Consider the following 23,092-nt stretch of genomic DNA (forward strand, 5'->3'; position numbering starts at 1 on the left):
AAAGGAGGAAGTACCTGAAGACACTGAAAGTAGGGCAGTGACTAAGTATCTGAATAATGCATAAAACATTAAAACCTAATTAACATACAGCAGTTACAGTAAAGCTATTCATTACCCACTGTTTAGAGGCAACAGATTCTTTCTTAATTGTATGCACAAGATGTTAACTTTCTATCAAGTTCAGCCAAGTTTGTTGTTCTGTGTTTTGCTACTATTGTTTCAAATAAAAAGAACAAATACAATACAATCAGGTTTCCAGCAAACCATAAATACAGATCTACTGAAGTGAGGCCACCCAAAACTGTTGTTTTCACTCAGTTTGTGTAACCAGCACACCCAGACTCCATTGGACCAAATACACTGGAATCTTAAACAAAAAACAAGACATGTTTATAGGGAGGATAAACAGAGATTTATTTAATCAGGTTTATTATTTACAGTTGAGATCACTTTCACATACTACTTTGCTACTCTACATGGCTACATTGTTTCCAAACCAACTGAAGGTCTACAGTCTAACAGTTCACTCAACACATAAAACGCTCTTCATAGAAAAATGAAATATTTCATTATAGAACAGTAGTGCATACATTATACTCCTGAAAAGCCAGCTTGTATTTTAAACCACTAATGTTTGAAAGACTGGATCTCTGAATGTCAAAATTGCAGTCACATAATCCTAAAATTGGTTAGTTTTTTTTTCCCCCTACAATTTCTTTATATATAAAGTGTACTGGACTTAAGTGTTTTTTTTCTTTTTTTTTAAAAGTGACACTGGTGAGGGGCAAGATTAAAACATTTTTTCTTCTCAAATTAAATACAGCTGGCTTCCTTTGTACAACTTTGGCCAGAAAAGTTCCATGTAGTGAAGGTTTAAGACTTCCTCTCTGCATATGCAAGAATCAGCCAGTTAATGCTTAGAGGTAATCTACCAAAGTAGGCACACATCCTTTGACTTTCATATCAACCAAATTACACTTAACTTGCAAATGGTTCCTGAAATTAGAAAGTTTACTAGCATACTAAAACATTTAGATACATGAATAGCTGGCTAAAACAGTGAAAGTCACAGGTAATTCTATGGGTTTTGTAAAGCTGTTGTTTTGCCCTTCACCAGTGCACAGTGCGGCTGCCCTCATGTCTGAAAGGTGTGCTTGGACTAAGCTTGGGGCAAGAAAGCTATGGAAGTAAAGCTGGCCCATTCACCTTCCAGGAAGTGGGGAAGATTGAACTGCATGTTGGAATTCTCTTCTAGGCATAGGTTCCACCAGCAATGAGCAGCTCGTAGGCAGGATCCCGACTCCTCCTACATAGAACTATACAGGCACACAACATGCCCAGAAGCTGGGAGAAAAAACAGAGAACAAGCTTGAGTACAAGGGAGATGCTTCAAGAGACTCAACCTCAGCACAGGCTGCCAGCACGCTTCGAGACTGTAACCAACATAAATGGCAGCAAACGACCGTTCCTGAAAGAGCCTTGGCTCCTGCTGCAAACTCCCAGGGCCACAAACTCCAGCCTCATTTTCTTATGACATTATCCCAGACATCTAAAACAAGACCTTTTTTTTTGGTCAGCCACTTGTATTCTGCCTTAGTAATTCAGATTCAGATGGAAGAAACTCCTAATGTTTTTAAATGAAAGATACAGATTTTTAGATACCATATCTGGTATGGTAAATTCAAGTGCAATTCAAATGCATCAGCTTAACAGCTATGATGAGAATGGGCTTTTGAAAGAGACTTCATAAAACTCTCTCTGTGAACATGTCATATTAGAAAGCTTAAATCTAAGGCAAATAATTCACTTTTAGACATGATAAAATTCACAGTACCACAACTGTGCTGGCACGCTTACCAGGATTTAGGGTATGATCACCCTGTGCCCACTTACAAGACTTAAACCATGTGAATAATCAGGGATACAGGACATGGTATTTTAAAGAAGTTACATGTTTATTGAATAAGACTGTACCAACTGAAAAATAGCAGGTATAGTGTTGTGTTCTGTGGTTTACAATAACTGGCAATAGCTTCTAGTAAAGTATGAGATTGTATTGATTTGGTTGTATGCATGGAAGTTTATTCACAGATGCAAATACTTCAGGAGGCTCCTGTCCTATCTCTGGATTATAAAGCACCACTCTGAACACAACGTGATTGCTTAAAAAAGAACCCAGTCCAAAAATACACCGCAAAAAAACCCTCGGACAGAAAGCAAGCTAGAATGAAATGGGTGAGCAGACAAGTGCAGATCTTCCTCTCTGATACAGCAAAAGCCCAGTGAAGGTAGTACTGGGACAAAAGGAGAATTACTGACTTTAAAAATACAGGCCAATGCAAACATCAGATGTGTAACAAGTTTTAAAACTAAATGTACACACAATATAGTACTCCAGTCTGCTGAAAGACTGAAAACAGAATGTTTAAAAATCCCAAATCTAAATATGCAGTGGTTAGGAAGAGGCATGATGAAATTCTATTATGAGCTTTTAGCCTCCTGGAAAGGAACAAGCTGTAAAGATCAATACTCTTCTTTGTCTGCAGTGCTTTGGACCTACAGCAGAAACCAGCTCAGGTTGAAAAAAGCATATGGAGGGAGAAACACAGCATGGTACTTCAGCTGTTGTTAAGAACAGTACCTTTCTTCACTTAGGTGGTTCCAGCTCACAGACTGACTCCTAAATATATTATCATAGAATCATGAGATGGTTTGGGTTGGACAGACCTTTAAAGGCCATCCAGTCAAGCCTCCTGCAACAAGCAGGGACATCAACTACATCAGGGTGCTTAGGTTCATAAATTCGTGTCAGAGCAAAAGGAAAAAGTCACATGGGAGAATGACTCGTCATGGACACAGCCCTTCCAAGTGAGGAGGGAATATCTACAATTAAACCCACTGCAGTTAGACTTGTAAAACTGAGAGCTTAGGGTAGTTGCCAGTGGCTACAGAACTCAAGAAGGCTCACAGCCTGCACGTACAAAAACTTCTCTGCTGTTCAAAGCCAGGATAAAATGAGAAGTGTGATGCAGAGCAACACCTCCTTTAGTCTTTTGCTAGAATTCATTCTACCCATGTACATCAAATGGATAAAAGTAGATCCAGCACATTTACAGCTATTTGCACAAAGACAACCCTGCTCAACGACTCCCTCGAGATATTTAATTTATACAGTTGTGTCAAATCTCAAACATTCAGGTACTACAGTAAAATCTCATGCAATTAACTTCTGAGTTACTATTTAAACCATTTATATCCTTAAGGAAGTCTCTGAGCATATTCCTAGAATTCAATTATATTCACAAAAAAGCAACTCGTACCTCAATGTTCTCTACAGACATTATTTATTATGTCATTTAAAAAATGCTAGGACCTCTAAACATTTCAAGGCATTTGAGTCTGTTTCTCTTTGGTTGCTATTTAATATTGTCAACAGCTATTTTAGACATCTGTGTTGAGGAAGGATCCATGCATCCTCCTCTTCAACAGCATTCAGGGAAGTTTAGACACCTCCTGCATTCAGGAGGTTTGTTTAGTTTATTAATTTTAGGTTTTTATTTGCCTGCTAGCAATAATTACATTCAATCTTTCCCCAAACCAATTTTGTACAAAAATTCACTGGCTGTATATACATGTAAATGATCATCAGCCACAAAAGCTGTGTCTTTGCTCCCTTCAGTTTGCCTCCTATCTATTAATAGTTCTGTGCTGTCACTGTGGCTGGGACCAGGGAATTATTGCACATTGGGAAAATCCCCATGGTAACTGAAACATGAACATACCAAAAATTACTTCTATGCAGAAGAAACGAAGTTGTTAATACATTTCAAGCCTTGCAAAAATACTCTTCTCAATCTTAATTTTAAAGCAATTACTGAAGGTTAAATTTGTTAACTATAGGCTATCAGAGGTAATGAACTTTGAACAGCTTCATTGCATAACAAAATAATCTGTTCAGAGGCGACTGTGCAGCCAGCATAGGGAAGGTAGCAAAATTCACAAATGGTAAGAAAAACATAATCATTCCTCTAAATTTACAGGGTATGACCCAAGTTACAGCCATGTGCTGAAATTTACATTCCAGCTCCTCTTCAGTTAGCCCACAGACCATTTTGCTCAGAATTGGGCCAAGTACAGACTTGAATTCTGTATGGCAAAGACAAAGATGTCAGAACTTTTGTCTCAAATTTCAGGAGGTAAATAATAGAACAGTTTGAACAGAAGGGTGCAAGCAGCCACACTGCCATTGCAAGCATGTGTCAAACTCTGGGCCAGGGCCAGAAAGGATTATAACTGTGCTGCATTTTGGGGCAGACCTGTTCATCAACCTGCAAACTCCAAAACTAAGAATAATGCCTCCTCTTGGGATGGATTCACCCCGGCCAGTTTCGTAAGATTTTTCACACCTTTTTCCTGACATAAAAAAATTTTGTCACAGTAATTATGGTTGTGGTAACACATTAATTTTCAGTACACAAATACATTTAATTGTTCAAGCAGATCAAGTATTGCCTTAACAACTGAAGTTTTAAGGAAGACAATTAAAACTATACCTTCCACTCAGGAGACTGAGCACAGATCTCACCAAATCTGAAGTTCCACAGTTGAAGCAGTCTGGGACTGAACAGTTCAAATGTTACAAGGATGTCCTCATAGTACTGTATACACTACTATGAGTACATCCTTGTAACACTGAAACACAAAGGGAACAACCCTCTTTTCACAAGACTGTTTGCAAAAGATTATTTACCTTCAAACATACAATCCAGCTCAAAAGCTGCTTTTCAAAACAAAAGTGCTTGAACTGTCGGACTTGACAAGTATGTTTTCTGAATTCAAATACTATTAAGAGCACTAAAGTAACTTTGAAATTAGTTTTTAAGTCTCCTGGGATTCAGCATAGGTACTACATTGCTCAGAGACCATAACATAGGCATAGTCTGAAAATAATGTCGTTTATGTACTAAGTCTGCCAGCTGATGAGCATTCCAAATTTCAATTTCACAAATATGTTTGGGAGACAGTTCTAGTATTATTTTTTTTCTTCCTTAAAATTTAATAAATACTAATATACACATTAATTTATTTCCTCAGTTATCTTTTTATGATCAGGGTAACGGTAACAAAGGTCATGGAAGGGTCTCCAGTTTAGAGCCTCTTTATTTAAGTCCAAAACCCAAGAAATCTTCAAGACACAGCAAAGCTCAGTTGCACATGAGCAGGGCACACTATCAAAAACCTAGGTGTATCTCCTGGGTGGTCCTGACATTATTTGTACACCATGGAGTATAGTTAAGATTATGTACCTCTTAAAACAGGATGAAAAATGAGCTGTTTAGAAGTCGGAAATGAAACACTATGCAAAATCTTCAAGTGTTAAATGCCATCAGAGGACATTTATGATAATTATCTAGGTAGTAAGTAAGTTTTCACAAAATCATTTACCATTTACATCAGGGTGGATTACTGCATATAACACTGACTGTTCAGGTCTAACAGAATATACAGCCACATAGCAGTGGGAAGTTCTGTGTTAAAGGGTAATATCTGTATGTGCATACCTGTAATTATGTGTACTGCAGTTTAGATCTAATTTGAAAGAAGCTAACAAATAAAGAACATTCTCTTACCTGAATAGCAGCAAATGCTAGTGCTGCCCAGATGACATACATCATGATCTCCTGAAGCTTCTTTACAACCAGAGCCTCACACCCCTGAAACAAGTAGGCTTCTTATGTATCAATCTGGCAACCATATTTAGACACACCAAAAAGCCCCAAAAGCATTACACAGGGCAGAAAGATAATGCTAATACTAAAAAAAGTAATTAGATGAAAATTACTCACAGATGAAAAGAGGAGAGAGATGCTTAACCACATCTACTTTCTGTTAAAGCAAATACAGCCAAGATTTGATTTCCCCCAAAGAAAGTGAATTGTGGCTGTGTGAGTTCATGTTGTGGCTGCCTTACCTCCGAATAAAGGTCCATGGGGTGGGTCAAACTGCCAGTGCAATTGCTGAGGGCTGCTTTGCAACAGCTGAGGGGCACACTGTTGTTTTTAGTTTGTTTGAACCAGATAGTATTCTCCCAGTCTGAATAGTTATGGATCCCACAGCAGCGCAGCTGGAAAATCAGACAGGTAAAGAATTAAATTCTAACTGCAATACCAAGAGGACAAGTATATTATGTTCCAATGCAGAAAAATGCTTAAGTACTACATATCTGAATACAAGCACAGATTGAGAGATAGCTAATTATATAAAAATTTATCTCCCCGTCAGCAATAATACTAATTTTAACCGAGTTAAGCTATTTGTTGTCCATTCAGCCATTTCCTAGATTTGTCAGAGTGGAGGAAGGACAACTACAGAAGCAGCAGAACAACAGCATGTGTGTTTTAAGGACAGAAAGGAGTGGAAAACTGGCACGTGTCTCGCTGTCTCACCTGCCTCTGTACATAGTCAATAGCACGACTGGCTGCATCGGGATTGGTCCCGTTGTATCGATTGTACACTTTCCGAATGCTGTGATCCACTTCATCCTCCACCTAGGAGGGGGTAGGAAAGCAGCTGCATTAGCTCACCAGCAGAAGTAGCACAGGTTAGGTAACATTATTTTGCTTCCAGCTACAGCATTTCAGGAAACCAAGGTAACTCCCCATCATCTGAAATCAGCATAACCCAGTGGTACAGATTCCTAAAGTTCAACCCTGACTTTTGCAAAGATGTTGCCAGCTTGCAGCTACAGGAGAAGGAAAATCCAGGCAGCTACTGTCCAGATCTTAGGCAAAGAAGCTTTGCACTGTCTCTCAGAAAAGGAACATGCTTTTCCTGTGACACGGTGGCAGACATTTCATGAAGGGCTCTCCATAAGAACAAGCACTCACCTCTCTACTTCAAGGTTCCAAACCAAAACCACTATAACCATGTGGGCTAACTCATTCCCCTTGGGACTGCGAGGATATTGGGATCAAAAGGTACTAAGTCATACCACCTATTCCTCTGGTTGAAGCACAGGTAAATAAATTCTCAAAGATGCCTTCTGACTGACCCTACAGTGACCAGGCTCTCTGTCCAGCCCCAGTCTCCCAGGGCTTCCCAAGGAACCCCGAGGGCAGTACATTGTGTATAGCACCATTTACTGCAACAGGTCTTAGAACTACTGTGACTGAGTCAAGATGCTGTCAAGTGCATGTGTTGAAATGGATGCCACTCAAGAACCATCACTTGTTGCCTCAAAAGGCATTCTATGATGCCTGCTTTGGAGGAAATCTTACTAGACCCTTTTAAGTACTATATTTTACTGTAAACTATTACTTAAATAATACACAGTTTAGTGTAGATAAACATTTGTGCAATTTTAAGATTAGCTCTGGTTTGATTTTTTCTATCACAGGAATTATGTGCAAGGAATGCAATTTTAGGACTGAGCACTAAGCATGCATATTCTTCACATTTGCAAGCTACAGCAGGAAGGTCTTGTCAACACATCATTCCTTAAAATACTTTAATGGAAGATTTTTCTGCAGCAATAGCACAAGCTGAATTCCACCACCACCCCCTCCTCAAGAATGCTGCCTATTTCAAGACAGGTATGCATAAAAGTCAATTTAGCCTGCACAGGCAACTTGTTTCAGACCAGTTTAAAATCAATTGTTTGATGATTTAACGAATTTGATTTACATCTCCAACTCATAACAAAACAGCTGTTCAATCTGTCACATACATTTTAAAATAATTCATTTCAGTGCTTGTTCGTGCATCATTTGGCTTGCAGTTCAATCAGGGCAACATTATGCCTGAAAACTATGCAAATTCCATAAGATCCAAAGAGAAATCACTAGCTCTAGTTAACTGGCAGGTTTAATGAAAAATGAAGAGAATGAACCCCTCCATCCAGAGGAAAAAGGCTTGCAGGTCCTCAACCAACCAAGCCCGTTTAATTCCTGCTGGCACTTCCAAAAAGTCTGACTTTTACAGCTAAGGACCAGTGCTGGAAGGCTCTGCAGCAGCTCAGCCCATCTCAGCAGGGCCTGGGCACGTTTCACGTGGTTCTGAAAGAGTCTGAACAGGACCAACACAGGTTTACAGAGGCATGCTGGAAAATTAAGCAATTTTAAGATCAATAATGGTATCTTAAGAGAGCACAGTGCCACTTCCTTGAGGCATTATGCTCAAGGTTACTTGGTACCAACAACTGCTATGACTTTAATCTTTTCTTTTGTTTTCATGTTTGCAGGGTACTTCTAACATGATTCATGTGCCTTTAGAAAAACAAGGCTCCCAGAGATGTATACACACCGTGTCAAAAAGAACAGACCGAAATTAACAAAGCTGACTTTTTTATCCTGGCAAAAATAATCAGAAGGCTAAGCAGACTTCCCCTCCCAGCTCACTGGTAAGAAATTTATTTCTGTTGCACTTGAAATGGATTTAAGTTTAAGATGCTAGATACAGCAGGGTATTAGAAAATTGCCATCTTTACTAACAAAACAGGACCTGTCTGTCCTTTACAAAGATTTAAGGCTCAGTTTTCAAATACTGACTTTCACAAACAGCTTAACATAAGATTAAGCTGCCACCAAAACCAGACAATCTTTCCTCTTCTTCCAAGCTCTGGCCCTACATTTCCTACTGCAGTGAAAACTGCATGAGAGCAAACCAAAAAAAAGAGAAGCAACAGGAACTTCCACGCAGCTGGGCAAGGAAGATCCATGCATCTGCTTGTATCTGCTGTGAATACTGCTCACTGAAAAAGAGCAAGTCCCTTCAAGATGGGAACATGGAAGACAGTAACATGACTATTGCTTAGTCCAGATCAGATCCATGGTAATTCCTGCACATATTAAAATATTCCTCTGCAAGTACTGAAACAGAAGGAAACCACTGAGATCAACATAAAAGAATCCACTTCCTACTCTGCCCTGGAATTGTAGTGCTTTCCTCAGTGGCATCTTAAGGTCTACTTCCACTAAAAACTTTAGAATCCCCAAGGATCATCTCAGTTCACTGCTAAGATACCAGAAATCAAATGCAAAGCATGAGAAAAACAAATTTTGAGCTCAAGCATGGCCAGCAGAGCACTTCTGTTGAAGCAGCCTATTCCAAGTGTCATGCACCAGGTCTGTAACACAAACACTTCAAGGTCGTGTGGTCAGCTGCTTACTCAAAGCAGCCTTCCCTGGGACCCAAACAAAACCACCACTTTTACTTCCAAGCTGTCTCCCCATTTGTTCCAGGAGAGAATGCTGAACCTGTGAGACCTGTGTTGTTCAAACAAGGCCAAAGTAAATGGTACTGTAGTTCAGCTTGCTGGTAAGATATCCCTGAGTGTCCTACACTGCAAACATGCTCCATGTCACAGCTAAAATGCCTTCTCAGGCTTTTGGGGTTTTTTTTTTTTTTTTTCCTCCAGAATTTAGATTGAGACACATCAAAAACTAAACTGTAAACTGTGCAAGTTGGAATTTTCTTCAAGGTACACTGTGGCACCTCTAATACCATGTAATATATTTCTATCATATATTATGTTGGAAGAAACACATCTAATTTCATTTTTTCTGGTCCTGTTTCTTAATTCCTTTAAACAAACGGTAGGAGAAGTTGTAATTTCTTTAGCTATAATCCCTGCCAACAACCTGAGTAGAGCTAGAAAGTATACATTAACACATTCAATCTATTTCATTTTATTATTATGCAGTGTTAGTTTGCACACCAAAACACATGACAACATTGAAGTTATTGCATATCAAAAAAATATGCCCTATGTTCAAACACTGTGTAGCCTCAATCATTCACAAAGTCAGAGCACAAAACAAATTAGAAGATCATCTGGAAAATGTAAAGGTACCAATTACTGTGACTTTCTTCTCCCGTTTAACTGCTAATGATGTGTTCCAGGTATTTTTTTGCCTACAAGATAGCTCTCTGCATTCATGTTCTAAATTTTAAGGTAGTGGTATCACAAATTAATCCACTCAGATGTTTGATTTTAATCCCTTAACAAACACCCATTAACAGTTCTACAGAATCAAACATGGTAAAGATTACACCTCTGTTTTATGGTCAGAAGTCACAGAACAAAACATGACTGAAACTGAGAAGTTCTTACCTTTGCTCTGTAAATGTATCCAAGAACCACAACCACAACTTCGGTGATAAAAACCAAGAGCAAGATGATCACAAACTGCAAAATACAATCAAAAGTGTTTGTGCAAATAGTTTCATTCATTTGCCTAATGAAAGACTCCATGCAATTTTTCTATTTAAAGTTATTTTTGCCACAAGGCTTTGATTTAACAGATAATTTAATGCAGGCACTTAAATTGACCAAACGAGCCCAGAATTCATTCAAGAAACTTTAGTGTTCACAGCTTCACCAAGTCATAAGAAGTTGTCCAGTCAGGCAAGTCCAGCTGTCATTAGTACTGAAAATACCATACTGCCGGTCTTTAATCAAGTGTTTCTTTCTTCTTTGTTAGATAAATAGGAATGTATCATCAAAGAGGCTACCCAAGGAGTCACTTAGAGTGGTAGATGGGCTAAGGGAATGTTTCTTCAGATTAAGCTCTGTAACAACTGGAAAAGACAGCAAGCTATGCATTTATCTTTCTATATTTAAGAGCACTTTTAAAGAAGTCTACAAAGCACTCAATAAAAGAAGCCCCAAACAAGCCCCAAACCCCGCTGTGGGAACAATTCAAATACCAGCCTCTCCTCTTCCCCAGTTTTCAAGCCAAAGTTACAAATACTTGGAAACACAGGGCATAAAATACTGCAAACCAAGTGTCCCAAGCAAGCCATGAAGACAATAATCAGGCCTTATGACGACCCTTAGTTAACCCTGATGCAAGACACTTAAAGCAAGAAGGCTCCTGAGTCACTTTTCTCTCCCTCCACTTCAGCTTTTCAACCACAACAGACAAAAGTGAGATTTAAAAACTGTTATGACTTAATCATATGGTTTTACACTTTTTAATGAGATTACCACAGTTCTAAAAAAGGTAAAACTGAGAGGCCTTCTGCTGCTACAACTGTTTAATTTAACACCTTTATTCACAGCATAAGATTGAAATAAGATGTTCCTTAAAAAAAATAGCAGATAATTTTTAAGGCCATAAAGAAAAAACTTCAAAGTAATATTTTAGGAGTTTATGAAGAGAGAAGGCAGCCGAATATACACCAGGCCAAGACTGTGTAGGAGCTCTGCACTCACCGTAGCCAGCCCACAGCGACTCTCTCGAATGGTAGCGCAGCAGCCAATCAGTCCAATAATGAAAAGCAGCGTTCCCACAGCTATGATGATAACAGCTGGAATTAGCGTATAGACATCTTCAAAGAAGTGATCGTAGTCATCATATGTGATGAACACATAGGCTCCCACGTAGCACAGGATGCCTGCTGCTGCCTACAACAGGCACAAAAACATTTTACATTCCTTGGAACACCAAGCCCTTCCTTCAGCAAGGTAACAATTATTTTAACAAGCACCATAGTGTTCCTCAGAAATGTTGCCAGTTACTGTCTATGACCTACTGTTAGAATAAAATAGATGTACACATTATGAACTTCAACCTCTGCTAGGGAAAGATGACCTGCTAGAAACAAGAGCATTTCTGAAGGGTTCACAGCACTGGAAGAATCTGATTCCAACCAAAAAGCAGGCAGAAACAAACACAAACCACCAACTACTAAAAAGCAGAAGCAAATACCTACAGAAATGTACCATAAACTTGCAAAATTTATGCTCTCAGAAGGAGCGTTGTACAAAATGGTCCTCCGTAAACAAACAAAAAGTCAGCTTAAAGTTACTGCAAAATAAGCCCTATAGGATGAATCTGCAACAGACTTAAGCAGTAAGACACAGCTCTCACATCAATCTGCCAGGACCTTGCCTCCCTTACAGTTACAATGATCCCAACACATCAACACTTTCAATATCTTTAAGCTGAGCAGAGCTAGTAAAAGAGAGACAACTGTTTCTTAAGGAGCCAACTAACACACATTTATTTTTAAATACAAGGGGGCCTTATCAGTTTGTGCTTTACAGATGTCTTTCCTAACTGTCCTCACACTTGCTGCAGATCGAAATATCAATTTGCAGTGATGGACAATATAATCTGAATGTTTCATGACAGGCATTTCCAATGTCCCAATACAAGGCAGAGCTAAAACAATGCACTCAGAAGATGCAAGGGCTAGGCTATGACCTGGGGAATTTCATTTGGCTGTGAAGGGCAGTGTCCCTATTACAAACCAATCCATACCTTGGACACAAGAGCTCTCTCAACTGGAAGGTGACACACTGCAGCTCCAGTCTGAGGGAGAACACTGCAGGCTGCCTCCAGCCAATGCCCCCACTTACTGGCCTTAGAACTTCGGGCAGACACACAAGCAGCAGCAGCTTCCAGTAGCTGTAATACTGCAATGCTGGATTGTGCCAGTGTACAACCAGATGTTCCCTCCATAATTCAGTCGAGGAGGATTAGCCCAGCTGCCAGCACAAAGCAGGCTCACCAATGAATTCAGACCAGGTTGCTCAAGGCTTTGTCTCAAGTCTTGGAAGTGCTCCTTGGGAAGCCTGTTCAGTGTGGCACAGAACAAGACATGCCACAAGACGAAAGGCACCCAGGATTTCAGCTCTGTTTGCTACTACATACTAGATGTATTGCACCATTACTGCAACTCCCTTCTATAAAACAACAGCACACAACCACTATCAGAACGTTACTTTATGTATGGAATATTCCCTGCAGCACTTGGCTACAGAAACACTATGTCAAAGAAAGATACTAAGAGCCAGCTCAAAAGAATCATCATCTGCATGGATTTGAGCAATACATTTGACCTCTCCACCTCTCTTTCTGCAGCAAAGGTAATTGTGTACTCTGCAGGAATCTTAAAGGCATCTGGAGGCTCACATTCATCCAATAAAAGGTGCTATGTACATATAAGGAGAGGAAAAACTGAAAATTCAGTAACAAAGACCAAGAGCAAGACATCTTTTCCAGACAAGAGTGAACAAGCTATTGCAAAATCATCCCCTTGCACAGAAGATGTTGAAATGCTAATCCAGCTGTACAAATCCTGCCATATTAGGTACAACACAGCAAAATGCAGACACACACTTTCTGTACACAAAGCAAAGATTCAAAGTAGTGTCACTGAACAATGGAATTACATTAACTGTTGCCTAGCAATGAAGTGTGTGAATGGCAGGCCAGTGATGTAATCTCCTATTTCTAAGAACTAAAATGCTTGTTAGAAATATGGTATGTTACGAGGTGGCAGATGAAAAAACACAGCTGTGGTTGGCATGAGGCAAAGAATATATACCACAAAGCTGAAATCAGAACCATTTGTGAACTCCTTGGTCCTTCTTTTGTTGTAATTTAATTGGCTTCCTCTTTGTTGAAGAAAAATCTGTATCATAACCTGCATAAGGACATACATTTGAAGAATGTATTTGAAGTAAATGGAGTTTAGCCTTACAAAGAATTTAAATCTGTCTACAGGTGTTTTATTTCCTTCCCTACTTCAAGAAGCACATGCGTTTTAAGAAACATTGCTTTTGCAGCCTTTAAACAGATTAAAAGCTGCCTGGTTTGAAGACTTCATCAAATCCCTTCCACATATGGTACAAGAATGACTAATCATCCATGACAGCACTGGGTCTTACGTTTTGCTTCTCAACAGCTAAGGAACTGGTGTTTCTGAAACAGACACTGCCTCTGTGATGAAGTGACCACACTCTTCAGAATTACTGCTGCTACCTCTTCAACAAATAATCTGCAGGGGGGAAGGTCCTGAGAGCAGAGGTACCTGCTGGAGCTTGCACAAGGTTTAAAAGCCATGAAGATTAGAACTCCTTCCCCGTGTATCACAGCTGAACACTGTTTTTGAACAGGTGCAGGACCTAGGCTATCACAGAACAATGAAAACAGCAGCACTACCCCGTTAGTTTACATGTAAACAAGTCTGAGATGACCTCCCTTCTCTTTCACATCACATCCACGGGACTGCTTATGTCAGCCTGCTCTAAACCAGGAAGGGGGAGGTCTCTGAAGTGTTTTAGCTGGGGTGAGAAAAGTGCTTTTGAAGCAATCCTTTTTGCTCACCTTTTGATGATTTTCTCTTACTACCTTAAGGCTTGCACCACTGAACAGTCTTAGGAGTGTGTAAGAGGAGTCACTTTGGGTGAAAGACAGGTACAGTTCCCGTGCTGACTGCTCAGAGGTGTTCAGTCAATGGGACTGCACGAGCCCGAGGTCCCTCCCTCTTCAGAGCTCAGCAGTCCCAACATGAGGTCTCAGCACACAGTCCAGTGTCATCCACTGATATAAACAACATATAAACACTATGACAGACAAGACACTTGTAACCACACAGAGTGCAGTTTATGTTGACCAGAGCTGCACCAGTTAAATGCACATTACTTGTTGCAAGCCAAGTACAAAGTTGAACATATGTTTTTTAAAGAAAAAAAAAAAAAACCAACCCCAAACCAACTGACTCTCCCCCAGCTAAACCCAAACAACCCACCCCAAACCACCCAAAATAGTACCATGTGCTTAAACCATCTATCTCAAAATAGGAATCATCTAAGGAACCCAAAGTCTGTATAGACACACGGGTAACTTAAAAAAAAAAAAAAAAAATCATCAAATAATCTAGATCTCAATGTTTACCATCCTGCAGAGTAAATAGAAAAGCTTCAAAGTCTGACTTTGCTCAAGTCAAAGACAAATTTATATAAAGCTACTGTGTTTACAATCATGTATTTCCTATCATTAACTGGAAACCAAATATATGAACTGCACACAGTTCAAACAAGTCTTTGATAAACAGGGCTTGAAGGAAGACTTCTCCAACTTAATCTGCTCAATGCTCTGAATAGAGATGGCAACATTTCCTGAATCTGTGCCAGGTAACATGCATGCTCTAGGGACATGACTGGTTATTCAGCATTCACACATCCTTTTACAGTTGTCTGCATCTTAACTCATAGTTCTGAGCCTAAAGCAGCACACTCTTATTTTAGGACAAATTAACCTTCAAAAACACTAATATAAAAGTACAGTCAATGAACACAGCTCATTGCAAAACACTTGAGCAATTCAACATACTTTTCATCAGAAGCAAGTTTCTCAGGCACACAGACCTCTCACAGTTCAGAAAGGATTGATTTTACCGCTTTAGCTGGAACCTCTCTGGAGTTATTAAAAGCTCAACAATTATGCAAAGAACTAGAGGGTAAACTGGAAGATCCAATGACACAATGAGTAGCATCATTCAACACATTCTGGGAAAGCTCTGTTAGAAATCGAGGTTCTTTGAGTAGTCTTTGGGCTGCTGTGACACAACCTCTTAAGCTCATGGCTGTTTCACAAAGTCAGCTTTCACCTCCCACAGGCCCTGAGGTGTACAAGGCTGTACACTGTCCAGCTGCACCTTGAAACACTTTCAGGGGTTTAGTTTGCTTGTTTGTTTTCCAAGTAGGCTGCAAACACACACCAAGAACTGTTTTCATGTTTTCAGTAATGCTCACACACTGCAGCAGTTTGAAAGCCAAAATTGTGGCTACCTAAGATGATGAGCGTAAGATACTTAAACTTGTTCCACTGATCATTTATTTATCAACCATGGACACTGCAGCTTCATTTACAAGCAAATTCTTCCTTACACTACCCTAATAATGCTACTGTCAAAGATCTGATCAACACTTACATGCTCATACTTTTCTCTTCACCTTGCTATGGAATTTTCTTCACTTTGGGACCCTAATAGAACACATAGCAGAAGTTCTGAATTTCTTTTGTGGTACTGTTTCAATTAACTTGGCCAAAGAATAGCATTTGTCCCTTTAGAATTGATGTTTTATTCACTGTTTTAAGAAAAACATATGCCCTCTGAACAAGAAAATGAAGGGAGCAACAAAGTACTGTACCTTAGGAGAAAACACACCTGATATTCAATTAGGTAAGAGAGTACTTCACATTTTTGGTAAGAACACCTACTTAAAAATTCCTACTGCTGCCAACTTTGCCACTGCTGATTGGTAAACGTTGATAGCAACGCAGATACCACTGTAAACCAATTACTCATTCCACTATGGAAATATCTCTCAAGCATGGGATTGTTAACTGTACCCATTGATATATTCTGACAGACCATCTACATCATCTTTGATAAAAAGAACCTAAGGATAAAGTAAGAAAAAAGCTGCCTACACTAACAGACCCTCAGTATTTCTGCCTGGATCCTGTCCTAGGACAATTCTCCCAACATGTCCGTTACCTTCGTTTTCACTGCCTTTGTATCACGTTTTTTAAAAAACAAAACACATCTCTACTCTTTTTGAAAGTCTACAGTTTTATCAGTTTCATCCTTTCTAACGGCTGTTTTTGTCTATGCACACCAACTCCTGAACATTTCCTACACACAAGCAGGAACACTGGTATTGTGGTCAGCCCCCAGAATTTTGGGCTTAGAACAGTACCTAAACAAGTGGGGGTTTTCCACATTTCTCCATTATTTTACTTCTAGGGTATTTCTGACATTTCTGGTTCTTTCCAACACTAGAGTACTCATAGCCTGATTACTGTCATAAAAAGAAGGGGATGACAAAATTTTTAAGTCTTCCTTTTAGCTTTCTGTTCTTCAAAATTTATTTCCTTAACCTCAAAGGCCCAACTGGATCTCTGAGGTTTATTTCTCTTACAGTCTTTTCAGCACTTCACTGCTGTGTATCTCTCTCCACTCCCCTCCCAAACAAACCCACATCCATACTTGATATTTTCTCTGGTTCCTGAAATTGATGCATAACCAGCTTAGAACCCAATGGTTTCCTGACACTCTGTTCTCAACAGTAATAAATTAACTTGAACACTGAGCTATAACTGTCTTACAAAATCTTTTGGGAGAAGAAAGACAGGAATTCCATTCAGCTCTGTAACACAGTTAAAGCTATCTTAAAGGCTTATAAAACAAGAAAGCCCTGTAAAATTCAAGCAAGCCAGACTGCTCTGTCTGTACTAGCCACATTCAGGTCTGCAGCACCGTGCCCGAACACTTCACTTTCAAAGGCTTTTCAGGCTACAGCAAAGGCTGAGCTAGGCTGCTTTTGCCTTCAGCATTACATATTTGAAGTGCCACTAATTGCAAGACATAGTGCATCTGCAGTCTTCTACCTCTTTAGAAGCCAAGTTAACAATACAGTCATTCTTTGACATCTTTTTAATCACCAGGGCTGTAACTTGAGCTGGTGCTCTACTATTCCCAGACTCCTTGCTCTGCAGGAGAACAATGATGATGACTCTGTGCTTCAAAGTTCATCAGGTAAACCGATATTTCCTTGTGCTATTCAAAGGTATCACATTTAGATTTGCAACTTGGTTTTGTTAGGTATTAGACCTTTCAAGCTCAAGTCCTTATGCCTTAAAAATCCCAGGCAAAGACCTGAAACTCATCCTGTAAAGAAACATGAATGACACTACCGTATTGCTTAAAAGCAAATCAAGGTCTCTATTACTAAAATTCAGGACCTGGCCCACATTTGCTATCTGAAAATTCATATTCAAATACTGTCAGTAAAATCACTCAGAGGGCACAACACTTGAGTTTTAAATCTTAAATTTTTAATTAAAAGAACTGATTTTTTTTTTTTAATGCACAGGCTTCCAAACCATTATATAATCCTGAAGGATGCACTCTCTTCGCACTACCACAGTGGCAGAAACAGAAAACATTACAATTTTACATCCAGAAGCAACTGTCTTTCAAGCCAAAATGGCTTTGGACAAGTAATCCCAGCAAAGTCACCTTTGGGATTATCCATCTATTAGAGTCTTTGATCACCAAAGAACTCACAAGAAATTTGCTTTAAAGTCCAGAACAGTAACTATTTTCAAGCTCACAATAAACTGGAGAAATTACTGAGCTTGTTGCTATGTGTAAGAGAAAGTGAACTCTAATCTTCCTTTCTACTACTAAATTTGAATGAATTTTCCCATTGCTTCATTTTCTTTCTTTGTCTCTACCAGAAACCCCTAAACCTATTACATACACATTGACTGCTGCAGCTCCTCTAAGAAAATCCTCCATTTCCCCATACTCTGGCCACTGCACTGTGGTGAGTATGCCCAAGCTGTGCAGGGAGCACAGATCTGTAGAAAGTATTTGTGCTCTACAATTTCTCTGAACAATCATACCAAGAATGTTTTAGAACAGCTTAGTCAAATGAACTGTCAAAGTAATGATTTCAAGCCAGCTAAATAATACAAGAATAACTTAAACCGTTTGCAACTACTGAGTTGGAAGTATTGTAGGAGCACAGTTCATTCCTTTCCTGAAGGAGAAGGACACAGAGGTGAAAGATAAAAACCTCAGCAAGCACAGCATATCTGGCACTATTTTAGCAGAGCGGGCTGTCAAAGCACACAGATTCTTTGGGAATATAAAATAGATTCCCTTTTCTGAAGCAAGACCACATAGAACTCTGAATATTTTATCATTCTCTCCAATGAATTAAACTAAGACTGAAAACATTTCCTTAGTATTTTTGTCTTCATCTCATCTTCAAACTGGTTTCAACTGAATTATGCAAGTCACACCATGAAGCCTTAAATTAAGGGCACACAAATAAACATATGTGACAGCAGTCTTTAGGTATTTGTTCCAGGTAAATATATTTCTTACTCTTTCAAAATTATGCAGACTTTAAATTTAGGAGGTTTCCTGAAGAACATGCTACTCTCAAATACTTTATGATAACTTTTTTTTTTTTTTACAATTAGTCATTATCAACACTTCACCAAGGTAACAAAAAATCTTGCTGATTATGAAGATGTATGTACTAAAAGTTACATGACTTTATTTCTAAGCTGTATTGTCTTTCACATCACAATTACTTCCTATGCAATACCCTTCCTTAAAGGACTCAGCATCCCCTAAATGAAGTCACCAGCTGAAGAAATAAATCTTGGGCAAACTTATGGTGAAGGTCAACTGAAGGATTGGCCTTCCTTTGCCATCTATCATATCTACCCAAAAATTAACTCATAGCAACGAGACACTAAGAAATTATTAATCAGATCAGTATTCCCTGGTCTAAGGAGGGCAAGTTTTAACTGACACTTCACATCAATGCATTTCTTGGTAAAGTATTTTTGACCTTCACTCTTTGACAATCATCCAAAATTCAAGCACGTGTTCAACAGAAAATTTATACTCAGCTACTCTTTATGACTACCAGTCATGATACTGTTTTCTTACAGAACTCTATTTTAAAGGCAATATGGGCACCTACAGAAGATGCACTCAATGCTCAACACCCCTGCAAATACAACTCAGTTGAACTGTCAAACTACCACACCAAAAATGTGGAAAGGTGAGTAAAGGCCATTCAGCTTTCTACATGATAAACTAGTACTGCTTTTAGACAGCTTTCACTGCAGTTGCAGTCCTACCAACATGTAGGAAAGCATAGTTAATGTAAGAATTTTACACAGTAGAAAGATGCTTTCCCAAGACAGTAAATGACTTTTTATAGCGTCAATGAAAATTTAACAAGTAGCATAACACTCTTCAAAGTGAGATGAGCTTGTAGAATTGAAATCAGTAGCTGTAGATGGTAAGTGGTTGTCACCTGCCAGCAAGGTTTGATCTGCCACTTTCAGAGTTGAAAGAAATTTGTAAAAGTTAGAACCAAGACTTGAAAGCGTAACAAGCATATAGCTCTGCTATTTCTTCATAGCACTGATAACTTTCTGAACATCTCAGTCATAGGACAGATATAAAATCTCTCTGAACATTCACATCCTCCCACAAGTAAGAGACCCAAGGGGTGAGGGCAGAACTTACAACCCACTGTGTAGTCACCACTTGCTACTCCTACAGGTGGCCATGAAGATAGTGATAACACATGAGACTGGTATATGAAACCTTAAAGAGAGAGAGCAAATTTACAAAAGCAATTAAAGGAGATTTCATAGTTACTTGACCAATTCTAGGCATTTGTCTACTGTCAAGTCTCGGGAAATCCCAATGATCTAATGATCAATATTGGAACTACAGCACGACAAGCAGAAGATTTCTGTAACAGCACAGAAGCACTTACATTGCCAACTAGAAAGAGCACCAAATGTTAACATACACAGCTCAGTCAACAAACCAGCTATTGACTCTAGCTTGTGAAAGAAAGGCACGCCACTGATTTCTGTAACTCACTTTCAGAAAGCCTGCCTCATTCTACATGCAGCTGATGAGCTGCAAGGTTGTTCCAACACAAGCAGCCCAATCACTTATCTGCCAAAAAGCTATCAGCACATGCTGACTTCTTAGGCCGGAGGTGGTTTACAGAATACAAGATTGATGACATTTAAATTTGACATGAAGTACATCTTATCTAAATACAGTCTGTCCATTTTAAATTAAGTCAAGTTTGTCTCAGAAGTGATCAAAAAATTGTAAAGCACGAAGTTCAGCATTACAGAAAATAACTTTGACCCCACCACTGTACGAGTTTAATAATGGCAAACTCCAACATGCAGCTAAATTACTAAATGCAGCAGACAATAAACAATACCTATCCCTAAGCTTTTGGAGCAGGGGAGAAACTACACACAAAACTTGTGTTCATTTACTCCAAACAGAGCCTCGTTTATCAGCAACTACAGAAAAATTTACTTCAAGGTGCCATCAAGAAGGCAACCCACAAAAACTGTGTCCAGTCAAGAACTTTTTAAAGTATGATGTAGGAATCGTTAAAGAGCTTTTAAAACGTCACTTGCAACTATGCATGTAACAAAAAGCCACACCCAACAAAGCAGATTCCAACCTTCCGGCTGCACTAAGAGATTGATGTCACTACTTTTTGCTTTAAAGATAAAGAATGGAGCCTGTGCACCTCAGCCAGAATTACAAACTCCTAATCTGCACCACTTAAGGCCAAATATACCTCACCTTCGCTGCTCCTCTCCCAGAACGGATAGGCACACGCATTTGCCTATACATTCTCCCAGAACGTATAGGCAAATGCTGGTAAGCATGCACAGATATGCGTTTTCCTTGACCATGATTCATTTCCAGGCACCCTTAAAGAGCATTCCTTTGTAAAAATTCAGTCAAGAACAGTCATCCTGTAACGCCAGTAAGATTTCACATGACTTTCAATAGTAAATGAAGCAGCTATGTATAGCTGCACTTTTATGTTCCAACAGCTTGTTAGCCACTATTACGTTTTCAAAGATGCAATCTCTGAACAGCTGGGACAACAGGTATTCTGTTCCTGGAGCTGGGATTAGAGCAGGAAAAAATGCAGTACCTAAATGCACAAAGGGAATTCTTAAAAATCTACAAACCAATCTTTAATATGATTTGAGAGTTACGCTGTTCTGACAAGCCAGTTATGACAGTGAATACAATGCCAAGCTGGAGCCTGTACGTCCATCCTGAAAAAGGTCATTTACAGCAACCTACCATCCCTCTTTTGCAAGCTTTTGTCTTACTGCCACTGCAGCCGTGGGAAGTTTCAGCGATGCATAAACACTACAATGCTGCCGTGGCTAGTGCGATACACGAAGCACAGATACCCAAAGACGCACGTCCTGATTTTGTGTCAGCAGCGCAGGAAGAGAGCGGCGCCCCACACGCACCGCCGAGCGCTTGGGATGTCCCGCCGCGGACAGCCAAAGCCCTGGTGGCCACAAGAGCGCTACAAAAATCCAACTGGCTACAGAAATTAAACCGCCAGAGAGCTGAGAAGCTCAATAATGCAAGAAAGAAAAGCTGTACGCGCTTACACAACAGCCTCTACCCCAAGATCCCTAATGCTCGTAAAAATTCAATGCCAGGTCCAGCTCCCCCACCCTGGGACTTGGCAGGAGGACGGAGAGGGAAGGGACTGCGCCCAGCTCTGGACCCCCCACATCCCGCGAAGGCGCTCAGAAGGCCCATTAAACAGAGAGAGTGTAAATACGAACTGAACCCGTGCGGGGCAGTGGGGGGGGGGCTCCCGGCTCCTGAGCGAGGCCCGCAGCGCTCTCGGGGCCAGGCTCCGACCTGGAACCCCAGGCTCCGACCTGGAACCCCGGAGCCGCCGCCTCTCGCGATGCGCGGCCGGACTCACCCAGAAGATAAGGTTGAGGAAGACGAGGACGGTCTTGGAGGAGGTGATGCCGCACTGCCCCATGGCGCCGCAGAGCCCCGGCCCGGCGCGTCCCCTCAGCGCCGCCGCACGTGACCGCCGGGCCGCGCGGGCAGCCTAAGATGGCGGCCGCGCGCGTCACGTGGCGCGAGGGGGCGGAGGCACCTAAGATGGCGAACCGCTCCCCCTTCAGGCGGTCCCGCCCTCAGGAGGCGCCGCGCCTGGGCAGTGCCGGTGGCGCCTTAGCGTGAGGGGGTGGTCAGCGCTGCCTCCAGCCTCGGAGCCCAGGCCGCAGAGTATGACAAACACAGCTTCTGCTTCTCCTTCGGCACCTGAAGCGATAATTTTCCGACTACCTCACAATCCTAAAACAGGTGCCAACGAGCTCTGACCATTCACATCCTCCTTCAAAAAGCTGCACCGTAAAGCTGGTGACATCCTCTGGAGACCTTCGGCTCCAGAGGGAAATAAGGCGCCCGATTGCCTCCTGAGGGGAGGTTTGATGGCGGGCCTGTGCCCTCAGGGGCCGTGAGGGCAGCGGCAGCTGGGGAGAGACGTGCTCCTGAGGAGAACACACCCAGCCTTTTACAACCTGGACGTTTGTCTGGTGTGGAGAGGGAACGCTCCCAGTAAAGTAAAAGGCTGGCTAAAGTAAAAGGCTGTTCCTCACAAACTGTCAGGAGAATGCAGGCGGTGCTAATTCTTGGGTGTTTTGGACGCATCCAAAGAGGGCAGCATTTTCCAACGAAGAGCAAAGGAAAAGTAAGATAAGGAATTACGGTTTCTAGAAGCGGTAACACCAACCCAGGATTTGCTGCCCAATTTATACGTAAAGTTTATTTTAGCACGGTCAGGATCCAGCCCTTCATTTTAATGGCCTTTTTTTTTCTGTCTCACTAATGGAACCAAAGCCTTCCTCCCCTCTTCCTTCATGCACCCAGATATATT

The 23,092-nt window shown here is 40.5% G+C and overlaps 1 protein-coding gene across 1 annotated transcript; it reads right to left on the reverse strand.

Moving 5' to 3' along the window:
* Positions 1-389: 389 nt before the first annotated feature.
* On the reverse strand, positions 390-22,275 carry TSPAN3 (tetraspanin 3). Its single transcript, XM_053988329.1, has 7 exons — positions 22,127-22,275; positions 11,216-11,407; positions 10,112-10,186; positions 6,447-6,548; positions 5,972-6,124; positions 5,631-5,714; positions 390-1,344 (listed from the first exon to the last, which is right to left on the reverse strand). The coding sequence occupies exons 1-7, from the start codon at positions 22,187-22,189 to the stop codon at positions 1,252-1,254; spliced, it is 762 nt and encodes a 253-aa protein (XP_053844304.1). The 5' UTR covers positions 22,190-22,275; the 3' UTR covers positions 390-1,251.
* Between the last annotated feature and the right edge of the window lie 817 nt (positions 22,276-23,092).

The sequence above is a fragment of the Vidua macroura genome, chromosome 12 (genome assembly GCF_024509145.1).
Source record: "Vidua macroura isolate BioBank_ID:100142 chromosome 12, ASM2450914v1, whole genome shotgun sequence".
NCBI classification, from domain to species: Eukaryota; Metazoa; Chordata; class Aves; order Passeriformes; family Viduidae; genus Vidua; species Vidua macroura.